Below are 12,428 nucleotides of genomic sequence, written 5' to 3'. Positions count from 1 at the left end.
GAGCGGGGAGAGAGACGCAGAAAGACTTTTGTCGACCTTTTGCTGAGTGACGTTTTTATGATTCATGAGAAAAAGACCGGAAGGTTTGCTTTGAAAAAGGATGAGGTGAAAATCCTCACCTCCTCAAACACAGGTTTGTTGTTGTTGACATCGTCAACTCCGACGATGACCCGCGCGGTGGAGGTGAGAGGGTGCAGGCCTCCCGATGCATTGTCGTCCGTGGCCGTTACGTTCAGGACGTACTCCAGGCCTTGGAGCTCGGGCAGCGGAGCGGAGCGGAGACGGATCAGCCCTGCAAAGACCACGGGCCTATTGAACGACACGTCATATGACAAAGTCCCTCCTTACACATTAAGCGCAACCATTCCATTAGTCATCAAGCCGGATGTTATGTGGCCTCGCATGCCGAGTAATGTGCTATTGATATAAAAAAACACAGCAGAAAGAGCATGTTGTTGTTCTGCAAATTAGGGGAGAAAAATGATAGCGACTAGTGGAAGAATGCTCATCAGAATATTTTTGATTTTGTCACATTGCTAATCTAATAATAGCACTTGTGCAGAAACATAAAGTTATAAGTGACTGGGGTTAGAAGTCAACCAGGCTCAGCCAATTGCCCATTTAGCTGATCATCTCCCCCCTCCTCAGTAGCGGCTTTCATGTAAACGTCAAGATAAAAGGTGGGATAAAAAGGAAGCAGCATCTGTGTCAACATCTTTCTCGTCAACAGTAACACAAAAAAACATCATAGGTTGCAGGACGAACAAGCAGCCTGTGATGTGGGGGAGGGGGGAGGGGAGGAGGAGCATCGGGAGATTTCTTCTTTTTTTCCCCATTCATCTCTCTCCGTGGTGTTGATTAAAGACGAGACGGCGTGCTGATGCACACATACGTGAGCGCCTGGCTCTCCTCTCTGGCCCCCGGTACGGTACGTTTTAAAACAAGCAAAGGTGCGGGGGACGTACGCGGTAATTCCTCGGGCTTAAATGTCAAACTTGTTCACGAGTGAGACATGAGCACCGGCGGCATCCGATGAGCCTGCTTTATTCGCATATACAGTAAGTGGGAAGGAGTGCAGTGGATTTCCTGCACCCAAAGCATATCAGCCTTTTTTATTGGCTCTGAGGATACACAGAAAGGGTGGAGGGGGAATATAAAAAGATGACAGAATAGAAAGAGGAGCTGACAGAGCGCAGCCGGAAGATCGTGAGCTGTGATAGAGCAGCTGTTGTGAAATTGAAAGGGTTGGGTGACAAATGTCACGGTGATTGCCACCGGTCTCGGACAATGCTAGAAAGCTTCTGCTTTTGGAGGTTTAAAAGTTTCCTAAAAAATGTGCCCGTTTATATTCATGTCTCCGATCACAGAAAGACGGTGCGCTCATATTGAAATTACAGCTTTAGACATCAACTCCCAAAAAGCTCTCCAGGTTGACTTTGTGAGCAAAGGGAACTCGTCTCCCACCACTGCAGCAGGAATGAATCAGCAGGAAATTGAATGTGTGATTTGACGGAAAGCCTGTCAATTAGACCAAGAAAGGCCGCAAAGTGAAGCCTCGTTTGGAAGATTAAGAAGCATCTTTCACCTTTCTGGCTGTCGATGACGAAGTTTCCCTCCTGGTTTCCCGCCGTTATGGAGTAGCTTATACCGTCTCCATCCGGGTCTTTGGCCAGAACGGTGGCCACGAGGGTGTTGGGCCCGGCATCCTCGGAAACAAACGTTCGATATCTGCAAAGTGGAACTCAAGCTTTACGAGTGCAGGGACTACGCAGACGGAACACACAAGCCAATGATAAATACACACACACACACACAGGCAGGAGATACAAGTCATTCACACACAGCATCAGCAGGCTGATTAGACTTATGGCCGTGACCTTTGCTTGTCACTATGATTTAACCCGTCCTTTTAGCCGATGGCACAGCAGACAAATGGCGGTGCCTACTGGGAGGGTAGAGCCTTTGGACAAATGGGGCTTCCGCACGGCCCGGCACCACTGCGAGCCATTTGATCCGGCACCTTTTAAAATGTCAACGGTGATTTGCTCGCCGCGTGGAGCCGGGGCGGCGAGATGGCCCAGCGCGACACGGGAGACTGATGTCCAGCCGTGGCACAAAGCGCGATGGAGTGGGAGACGGACTGAGTGACTTGGAGATGACGTGGAGACAAAAAGAAACGGTAAAGAAAGAACTAGAGCAGAGGGGAGCAAGGAGGCCGACAGACAGCGGGGCGCCAAAAAACGACGAGGTGAAGTGATGTGAGCGAGAGAAGAGAGAGATGAGTGGTAGGACGAGGGAGTCTGGTAGACATGGAGAGGTACACGCTGCAAGGAGGGGCGGCATCCTCACGGAGTTTGAGTTGATTCGTCATCAGAACTCGTCTCCTCCAAGATCTGTGCTGCATCCTCGTCTTATGTGTGCGTCTCTGTGTGCGTGCGTGTGTGTAATTACGTGTGTGTTGTAGGGTGGGTGTTGCTGTCTGTAGTGAGAGTTCAGAGGTGATTGATGGTTTACAGAAGAACGCTGATGGGTGATTCATCTCCGCGGCAGGATGAGTGACCTGTAATCTGTCAGCCGGCTCGGAGGCCACCTCCCCGGGATGAGGCACGCACACACTCCCCCTCGGCTTTCCTCCATCTCACTGAGCCGGGAAGCCGGCTCGTCGGGTTGTTTGCATGTCCGCGGGCTCTCTGCCTACCCGTTGCTTACTTTCAGCCTCCCTATAACTCGCGGGGGTCACGCCGGAGAAGCAGCTGCCTGTCCACTCACACGCACCAACATCTGGAGGAGTCCGACTCGATGCACATTTCATTAACGGCGTGGTATCCATCAGTCCAGCCCACAACATGTCTGCCTCGGTTGTTTTTCGGTGCAGCATGTTCCTGTCTCCGCGCCCTCGCAGTGCTTATCTTCATCTCAGCACGACACAGTACGCCGAAGCGTCCAACACACTCCAGCCGGGCAGAATGCCCACATTTGCAACAGTCCGCCGGCTGGACTGGCAAGAGAAGCCGACCGACTGCCGACAGGCCTCTCTGTTTATCTGACAAAAAAAACAACCCGGCTGTCTCCTTTATACTCGCCTTTCGGCATCCTCGTCTCGCTTGCCCCTGCAGACCTTGTTTCAATGTTTTTCTCCTCATGTTTCATGTTCACATCTGCACCTCTTGGCCCGCCCGCTTTGGGTTCCGTGACTGGACGCCCACACGACACGCAACGACAGGGAGCCACAGAGGTTTGCAACTGTCTCCCCTGAGGAGGCCATTGACACGTGACAGACAGGACAAGCGGCTCACTCTTTTTTGGGGGGAACAAACCCACAGAGCGGAGTAACAGGTTGTTTGGATGCCAGATGTTGAGGAATGACACTCCAAATAAAATAGTCACCTGTGTCTGGTTAGTGGTCCTTTTATAACAGCGCAGCCTGACTCACAAACAGTGACTCTTAAACAGTGTTGCGGCGAAACAGCCCAGAGGAAGTCAGGTGCGTGACGTCCATTGGGGCGACCCGTTATGTATCCGTGGGCCAACCGCCTGCTCGCAGAGCAGAGCGTCAATGTTATGAGCAGTGATCAGCCGGTGGATCCGAGATAAAGCGTCGCCGGCAGCATGAAAATAAGATAAAAGTTTATCACCAAGACGAGAAAGTTTATCTTTGCTGATCACAGTGTTGGTGTCAGGTTTGGGTCCACACTTACAATGCACACAGCGTAACAAGTGGACAAAGAGCACGTTGCATTTTGTGTATGAAAGGTGTTATCTGATTCAACAGGACACATTGCATCATATTTTATAAGAGCTTATTGATCCATTCCGTTCCTAATAAGTAGGAATTAATATTGGTAACGAAATTGATATCACCTCGCTTGTATAGGTCAGACAGCTTTGGCCAAAATGAACAGGACAAATGATAAGACAGGTATTTTATGAGTGGTAGAGCTCCTCACACAGACTGGGAGAATTCCGGCGCCTCGTCGTTGGTGTTCGCCATCCTCACGCGGAACGTGGCCGTCCCAGAGTGGGGCTCGTCCCCCCGGTCCATTGCCATCACCACAAATTCATACACATGGTTGGGCCTCTCGTAGTCCAGCCGACCAGCAGGAAAAACCGTCCCATGGGGGGAAATGCTGAAGTCTGGACTCAGGGTGTAATAGGTGAGCTGGGCGTTCGACCCCGAGTCGCAGTCCGTGGCGAGCACTGGCGGGAAGGAGGGGAGACGTCACACGAGGACCATCAATTTACAGTTTAATGGAAATGAGCTGATGAGATAGCGTCGACTGATTACTATGTTGACGTCTTTGCAGATCATTATCTCTTCAGGGCTTGAAAAAACATTAAATGGATTATAAGCTCTGACAGCTACAATTACAAGCACACAAACAGCACTGTGCCCCCCTGGAAAAAGCTTTAAAAACATAAAAAAAGACCTCATTCCCACTGCGCACTGATTGATTTTTTCACAGATTGTGATGTTGATGTGATGATAGATGGTTTCTGATGTGTGATGGGACGTACATCGACACCTTTGGCGTCAGTGCTGTTTTATGTTCGCTGTGTAGTGAATTTTACTTAGACTCATTATATCATACAGAGCTTTATATCATATAGAGTGTAGCTCATAACGCTGGCATGTTGCATATTGTTTATTTCCTCTGTTTAAAGCATCAGCACCTGCCGCCGTGCATTACAATGCATTTCCTTTAGCTGAAGACAATTTGCTCTTTGTGTAGAGTTTCTAATGTGACAGGCTCATTAAATGTTAAAGAATTAAAGTAGTGCATTTCCCTTAAGCCTTGCTGTTCCAACTGCTTTTAATTTAAGATTATTTATACATAATCCTTCCTAGGTAAAGTGTAAATGATGGCCCGCATTGCGTAGTATTCATCTGTGCCCAATAGAATGCAAGCTGATGGAGTAATGTGGATTTTACTCACGCGCTGCCTCACAACTTGTGCAGTCTAGCAGATTGATAAATTAACTTCCTTTTTCTTTCTGTTTTTTTTCCCCCATGGATTTGAGTTGTTTGGGACACTGTGAGCTTCCGTCAGGGCCAAATTAATTGAAATATAAACTTTTTCACAATATATCAGCCAGTCTAATTGAAACAAAATGATCTACCTTTCCTGTAGATCTTTCTGAAGGCGTCGTGTCTTCACTCACATTTTTCGCCTTCTGGTGGATCTGTATCTCTAACCGTTAATATTATTGCTCCAGGCCGCGTATTCAAATCATTCAATCAAATTAGTTGGATTTTTTCTCTCAATTGCTAGAAACAATCTCCCTGACAAGAACTAAACAGTCAACAAGGGAAAATCTTGAACAAAGGTGCATTTCTTACTTTTGCCCTGAGCTACTGTTTAATTGGAGAGTTAAGTAAGATGAGATAATGGAAAACATTTTTAAAATCATGTTGAGCTACTTAAATTAGGGCTGTATGGCTTAATTTTCCACAAGGTGCAATATCTAAAAACTCGCGAAATCTCACGAGCGAAATCTGAGCTGTAATTATTTCATTAAGAAAAAAGGGATATTTACAGTAGCAAAATATTTTTATTAGAAACATAAGTTCAATTTTGAGGAATCCTATAAAGCAGAACATTTCTTCATTGGGTTATTTCAACAAAACCTTTCTGCAGCAGTTGCAAAGGCAGGACATTTGCTGTCAGCCTCATAATTGATACTTATAAGGTAACCTCATGCAGTAATAGATAGATTGACATGCCATCACTCACACAGTAAATCATTAATAAAAACAAATGTTTGCCGTCTTTGTAGCTGCTGGTGTAGCTCAGTATTACCGAGCCTGTATCAGCACAGATCTGAAGATCTATTACTTTCCCTCAGGATGGAAAAATGATGCATTATGGGTCAATAAGCTTCAATAATGACACCGTCTGAAATGCAGCACTAGCTTTCTCACGGAATACGTCTGTTGTTTCTGTTGAAAAAAAGTTTTCGAGTTTTCATTCTTCACTTCAAAAAGAGACAGATGGATGTGAAATACGGGGTCAGAAGAGTCTCACCCTGCAGCAGGGATGTTGCCGTGGTTACGGTCTCAGGGACTCCATCCACACTGTAGATGGATTGGAGGAACTCGGGGACACAATCGTTCTCATCTGTTATCAACACCTGAACCTGATTAGTGCCACCGCGATGGTACAAGAGGAGAGACGGCAGGAGAAGGGAAAAAAAGACAAAATCAGAGCAGAAGAATACGAAATTAGCTTCTTAACAACCCTCACATTCAGGAGACAGCCATAGGAAATCTTCTGAACAGGAGGCTGACCGCAAACCTTAATCTAAATTGCATTTTATACTTTCTCAAGTTGCCAGTTTAACACATTCTTTATCTTCCACTTCGGGATTTTTTCGGAGTCAAAAATAGAAATGTTCTGAGCATGTGGGCTTTTTTTTTTTTTTGACAAAGGTCGCCAGCCGCCTAACCCCCCCCCGGACCCCCGTGTCCCCCTAAACAAGCTCCATGTTACCACTAGGTGTAAAGTGTGAAGTGACGGCTGAGTAATAGTCCTGAAATAGCTGCAATAGGTTTTCCTAGTCTCCATCTCCTCCTCCACATGCAGCTGAAGGGAGGGAGATTTTGCCTGCGAAATCTCTGGCAGGAAGCGAGTGCCTGACATGATAATTGGGTAACAACATTTTAGAATTAATAATTAAAACGATCCTGAATCCATGAGTAGTTTATTTAGAAATATTCCTTTGCGAATTAGGCTTTTGGATTGTGGGGTTCTCGTGCCAAGTGCCTCAGAGTGTGTGCTGTGTTTGTCACAGATCATCTCCAGATCACACTCTCAACAAACAAGCGCTCATTCTGAAACATGGAAAAATGAGAGTAAACAAAACCCTCTTGGGCACCCGGTCGACTTGTTAACATTCCTGCAGACGGCCACAAACTGTGCTGTTTCTCCAAGCAGAGCGGCGTCTGCAGGTCAGCGTCGAGATCTGATCATTTCCGATGATGCAGACTCGTCAGCCGCCCAACATTTCGGTGGGAAACGGGTCCGTCTGGGGGCTTCGTGGGAGTCAAAGGTCAGCGACAATGTCACTTCATTTCAGCAGTTCAGAGTTGAGTGCTTGTCCGACAGACGCTATAAAACATAAAACATCCCAGCAGACCTCGGCGTTGGGCTTCGTTGACCCGGGTGCGTGATCTGGAGCGTGACTCACTTCACTCCTGTATCATTGTGTAAATAAAACTCACCTCTGTGGCGGTGCTGAGGCTGCCGAGCTCTTCGCTGGCTCGCACCATCAGCAAGTAGCGCTGCTGGTCGCTCTCGTAGTCCAGCGTCCTGGTCAAACTGATCTCCCCCGTCTCCTGCCTGATGCTGAAAAGGCTACTGGGATTGATCAGCAGGCTGTAGCTGATTGGCTGCTGCTGAAAGGAAAGAGCGAACACCACCACGAAGCTGCAGGACACAGTAGTAGAAAAAAAAAGAAAAAAAGGGAAGGAGAAACAGCCTTTATGATTTGATTTCAGAGCCCCAGATGTTGGTTTGAAATCGAAATCCTCTTTTCCTACATCAGCGCTATAAAGAAATCATCGACTGTGTGCTGTAAGCATGAGCAATCAGTGCTTGTCAGCTCTGCGTAATAACGTCTTATCATTATGCAGATATCAATGTTCTTTTTTTGGGGGGGGGCTTTCCGGTAAAGAGTTTGTGTTATATATATATATATATATATATATATATATATATATATATATATATATATATATATATATATATATATATATATATATATATATATATATATATATATATATATATATATATACATATATAGACACATATATATATATGTGTGTGTGTCTATAGCAGACCTAATTCATCATTCCTGTTTACGTATGCAACACTCACGGCTGTCCTTCAGGCGTGTTTTCGGGTATGGCGATGGCGTAGGTAGTGTTGGTGAACTGCGGTGCTCGGGCTCCCGCCACTACGGAGAGCATAGCAGGAGCACTGCGGCTGCCCGGGCCGTCGAGAGCCACAACGCTCAGCAAGTACTCTCTATCCCTCTGAAGCACCAGCCCCGTGGTCACCACCTGGCCCGTCTTCTTGTACACTGCGAAGCAGCCGTCACCACCTGCAGAGAGGAGGGGGGGTACGATGACTTTATTTTCAAGTGCTGGATCCGAACCAATCCAATACAGCTGGCTTGAATACTAATTCAGGAATGGTTCCCAAATTCGTTTGAAATAGGAGATTTGGTCTGAGTTTTTTTTTACAGTGTGAATCATGTTCAAATTGCCTTTCTAATGCAAGTGTGGACATGTGAATAAACAATGTAAAAATGAAGGCTGCACGACACGCAATGAAAACTGCTTCATTAAAACAACTTCAACTGCTACTTTGGAGTTGGGTGGACACTGAAAAGTGACTGTAAGATGAATTTAAATTCATATGTATTTATTTGGCAGCCACCAAAGCGATGGACAAACGTATTAATCCAACAGACAACAGAATGAGAAGCCTGTGAGAATAATTGCATCAAACACTCACCACCTGACACAAGGAACGGCAGATGTGGTTAATTTGCAGATCGCGGTGACTTAAGATAGTTGCTAAACTGTATTGACTGGAGAGCAATCAACGCTATTGGAGCTCAGAGTTTTGCCTCTCACCGTCTGATCTCTCACCTCCCTCCTCTCATCTCGCACCTAACGGCTCCCCCTCTTCCTTAAAGTTCCCCCTTTACAGCATCTGCCTCACTCCTCTCCCTTCTCATCCACCTCATGACAGGTCCTTTGCCCCCCCCTCTAATCCCCTTTCCCCCACAGCTCCCTCTTAACAGCTCCACAGGAGACATGTGGCGGGAAGGAGGGGAGAGGTGGAAGGTGAAAGGAGCGAGGTGAGAAGAGGAAACTGAGAGTAGAGAGGACGGAGCCTTGGGCCTTGAGCCTGCGGGTGGGAGGTCGGACCAAGAGGCAAAACTGAGCGAGTTGGGAGGTGAATGTTTATTGCTGCTCATTTCGGTTCCAGAAGGGGACTCGAGAAGGAGGAGCTACGTGCAACCAGACGCAAAATAAGGAATGTTAAGGTAACCAAAAGTGGTTACAAATAACTTTCATAAGCTAAAAGCATACTGCAAACGTGTCACAGTTATAAGACTTGAAACTAGCCAATGAGACCATGAACGGATTTTTACAGTATTTATATTGCAGTGAAAAGTTGATCTTGACTCCTAGCTTTGTTGCAGACTGTTGGAGCAGCCTGACACGGAGCTACGTAGCGACGATCCAGGTATCATAGGCGTGTATGAAGAGAAGTGGACCAATTACCTCTTCTTGCCATACACCAGTTCATCCTTTATGACTATAGGGCATCATCAATGCACTTCCTTTACTTCTGAATTTTAAAATTATTGTGAAATAATAATATAACGGAGCCTAGGGATTAGCATTTTTTTTAACCTTCCCAAGGCTTGTTTGCAGATGATGCAATTTGTATGCAAATAGCTCCTCCACTCAAACTCTACTCTACTCTATTGACACAGCAATTGTTACATTGTGAAAAATGAGCTCCCTTGCAAGTTAAGCCACATTTGGGAATCACTCAGAAGGAGCTAGGATGCTCCTTGCAATAGTCCATTGATGTTGCTCAGCGACTTTGGGGTTGAGATCATAGGGTTGCAAGAAACAAAATCTTGTCAAGCGTCGGGTAACAACACTTTAGTAGGATCAATTGTTCACTGTTCAAATCATTAGCTGGGAGTATTAAAACTGTAGAATATCACCAGAAAGACAATATTGAAGTTGTTTTCCTTCACTTGAGTATTTCCCTTTTACCGGTAGCAGTATTTTTAATTATTTCCATTCTATATTTTGTGATGATACTGCGGTACTTGCAAGCCTGCAGAACCTTTAATTGTCACACTTTAAATCCTGTTGAGTTCCTGACCATTACGTGACAGTACTGTCACACCGCAAAAAAAAAATCCTGGCGTATGCTTCCTAATATTCTGCAGATTGACAGCTGGTGGCAGCAACGCACCAACAAAGGTATTAGTGCACCAAAGGCGATGTAGAAGAAAACCGCAAACAAGCAAACCATATGTAAATGATGTATGATCTTAAATATTAATAACGGGCTTTGCGAATGTTGTAGAAGGAGGGAAAAGCATTCAAAACATTTTACACACCACAATGATACAAGTTTGTTTTGGTGAGATACACTGAATGTACACTGTTGTGTTTTCTGTGGAGTTTTTAATTCATGACGTTTTGTTATTTCGGACTTACATGTGTGATCAAATGTTTACCTGCCAGAGCTATACATATAAATGCCAGTAACATATGGAGAAACTTTGAGGTAGCAGCGCAATAGTGTAGTGTCCCTTTAAGAGAGGAGTGTGCTGTGAGGTCACGTGACCAGTGTTTACTGAGTGAAAAGGAAGCGCGATTCACTTAGTTGGTAACGACTTCCAACCCGGTGGGCAGTCACTTGGTAAGCACTCTTCATTTTCAATGTTGTCTTGTCTCCTTTATAATGTACGCTTCATGTTGTCTGATGTCACCTTAATATGTTGCTGCTGTGTTTACTTTCTTTGGCTTATATGTTTAAAGTATGAAACACGGACTGGTTTGTGACGTAGGTACTTCCTGGTTTGCCGTGGGGCATTTTGGGAGTTGTAGTGTCCTGCTAAGGAAAGACTGCTTGCATTGTGAATGTGGTGCATAATGTTTGAATGTGTATATGCAAATAACGAAACTGATGATGGTGGATTATAGTATATTAATAATGTTTATTTGTATTTTTGAATAATGTTATTAAGATAAAGAACTGGGGAGCTGTGTTGGTTGTGGTGTGCACATGGAAATTGAAGCATTGCATTTCTTATTATTCCAGGTTTTTTACCTGGTTCCCCCTTTTAAGAAATAAACAAACAAATGAGGAATCTTGAGTAAAGTCCTATGTATGCCGGGTTGCCCTTTCCGTGGGGAGAAAACGGTAAACAGTAAAAAACCAACGGATCGGAGCACGTCAAGCTAAGTCCGCAACCGCCCTAGCAGCATTGACCAGCGAAGAAACTTCAAAGGAAGAGGAAAAGGCCGAATAGACCCCTCTGTGGAGCAGCGCCTCGGTCAGTGCCGGGAAAGGAAGATGGATTCAGCGGAATTAGTGGCTCTAAAAGGAAAGCGCTCAACAGCACAGGCGTCTTTCACCAAGAGAGCCAAAAAGCTGTCCCTCACTGAAGACCTCCTAGAAAAAAGGGTGCTGATCGACGAGATCAGAGCACTTGGTGTGGACTTTGGAAAGTTCCACGACACTGGTCTCGAATATGTTGATGCCCTAGGAGAAGTGGAAGGCGAGGAAGAAAAATCAAGCAGAGAAGTGGCTCACGTAGAGGAGAAGATGGCGACGTGCCTTGCCACCTATACAGAAACACTCCAGCTCGCGAAGGAGACGTTATGGAACAAATTTGCGTATGTTGACCTTAAATTGTATGCTGATGGTGCAGAGGAGAAATGTGCTGAAATGGAGAACGGCTGGTGTTACAAGGTTCCACCTCCTAGCAAGTCTCAGCGACAGGGTGAAGAGAGACTTGGTTCTGTCCAGCTGTGCGTCGGCAGATGAAATGTTCAGGCGCCTCGACAACCGCTTTGGGAACAAGGCGAAAATCGTTCTGAAGATCTCAGAAGAGGTTCAGGGCCAAACTCCTGTGAAGGGAGATAATCCTAGAAAAGCAATCGAGCTGATCCAAGCAGTGGAGCGGGCTCTTAGTAACCTTGTGATCCTGGGAGAAGAGGAGGCTTGTGATCCTGGGAGAAGAGGAGGTTCTAAGGAACCGACTGTGTTGGGTAGCACAGTCACTTGAAAGCAAGCTACCAAGCTCTCTGAAGGAGAAATGGATTAAGCACAAGACCAAGCCTGTGAGCAGTTTCGCTCCACATAATCACTTTGACTGCTTACTGCGCTTCCTGAAGAAGCAGGAAGCAATCCTGGAGGAGCTGGATCAGCTGGAGCCAAACCCAAGAGAAGGAAGCTCCTCAGTTAAAGGCCCAGCAGACAAGCCAGAAAGAGGAGTCAAGAAAGCATTCTCCAAAGCTACCTCAGGCCAAAGAGCGTCGTCTCAGTTAAAACCACGCTTGGATTCGTGCACAGCCTGTGCCGATGAGACACACGCTGGCAGGCTGTTTGCCTGCAAAGTCTTCAGGGAAATGGATCTCCAGAAGAGAAAAGCCTATCTGAAGACCCATTGAATATGCAATCGGTGCCTGTGCTTTCACTGGAAGGATGGCCGTTGCAACCCAAAGTTCCTCTGCAGTAAAATGGACTGCCGTAAAGAAGAGCCTCACCACTATCTGCTCTGCCCCAAGTGCATCGCTCAAGAGAAAGACGCTGGCCACGAGGAGCAAGGTACCAAAAGGATGGAGAGGAAAAGCCTCGGGCTGACCAGCAAGCAAGAGG

The 12,428-nt window shown here is 46.1% G+C and overlaps 1 protein-coding gene across 1 annotated transcript in view; it reads right to left on the bottom strand.

The window, feature by feature from the left end:
- LOC120812477 (neural-cadherin-like) overlaps nt 1-12,428 on the bottom strand; it is a 110,398-nt gene that overhangs the window by 48,077 nt on the left and 49,893 nt on the right. The window contains exons 3-8 of the mRNA XM_078097804.1: nt 7,878-8,103; nt 7,220-7,424; nt 6,024-6,135; nt 3,948-4,197; nt 1,586-1,728; nt 120-292 (exon numbers count right to left, since the gene is read on the bottom strand). Coding sequence (XP_077953930.1) covers nt 120-292; nt 1,586-1,728; nt 3,948-4,197; nt 6,024-6,135; nt 7,220-7,424; nt 7,878-8,103 — 1,109 coding nt within the window. The remainder of the gene's footprint in view (nt 1-119; nt 293-1,585; nt 1,729-3,947; nt 4,198-6,023; nt 6,136-7,219; nt 7,425-7,877; nt 8,104-12,428) is intronic.

This window comes from Gasterosteus aculeatus, chromosome Y (genome assembly GCF_964276395.1).
Source record: "Gasterosteus aculeatus chromosome Y, fGasAcu3.hap1.1, whole genome shotgun sequence".
NCBI classification, from domain to species: Eukaryota; Metazoa; Chordata; class Actinopteri; order Perciformes; family Gasterosteidae; genus Gasterosteus; species Gasterosteus aculeatus.
The sequence above is the reverse complement of the archived record's forward strand: the minus strand, read 5'-3'. Positions and strand labels throughout refer to the sequence as shown.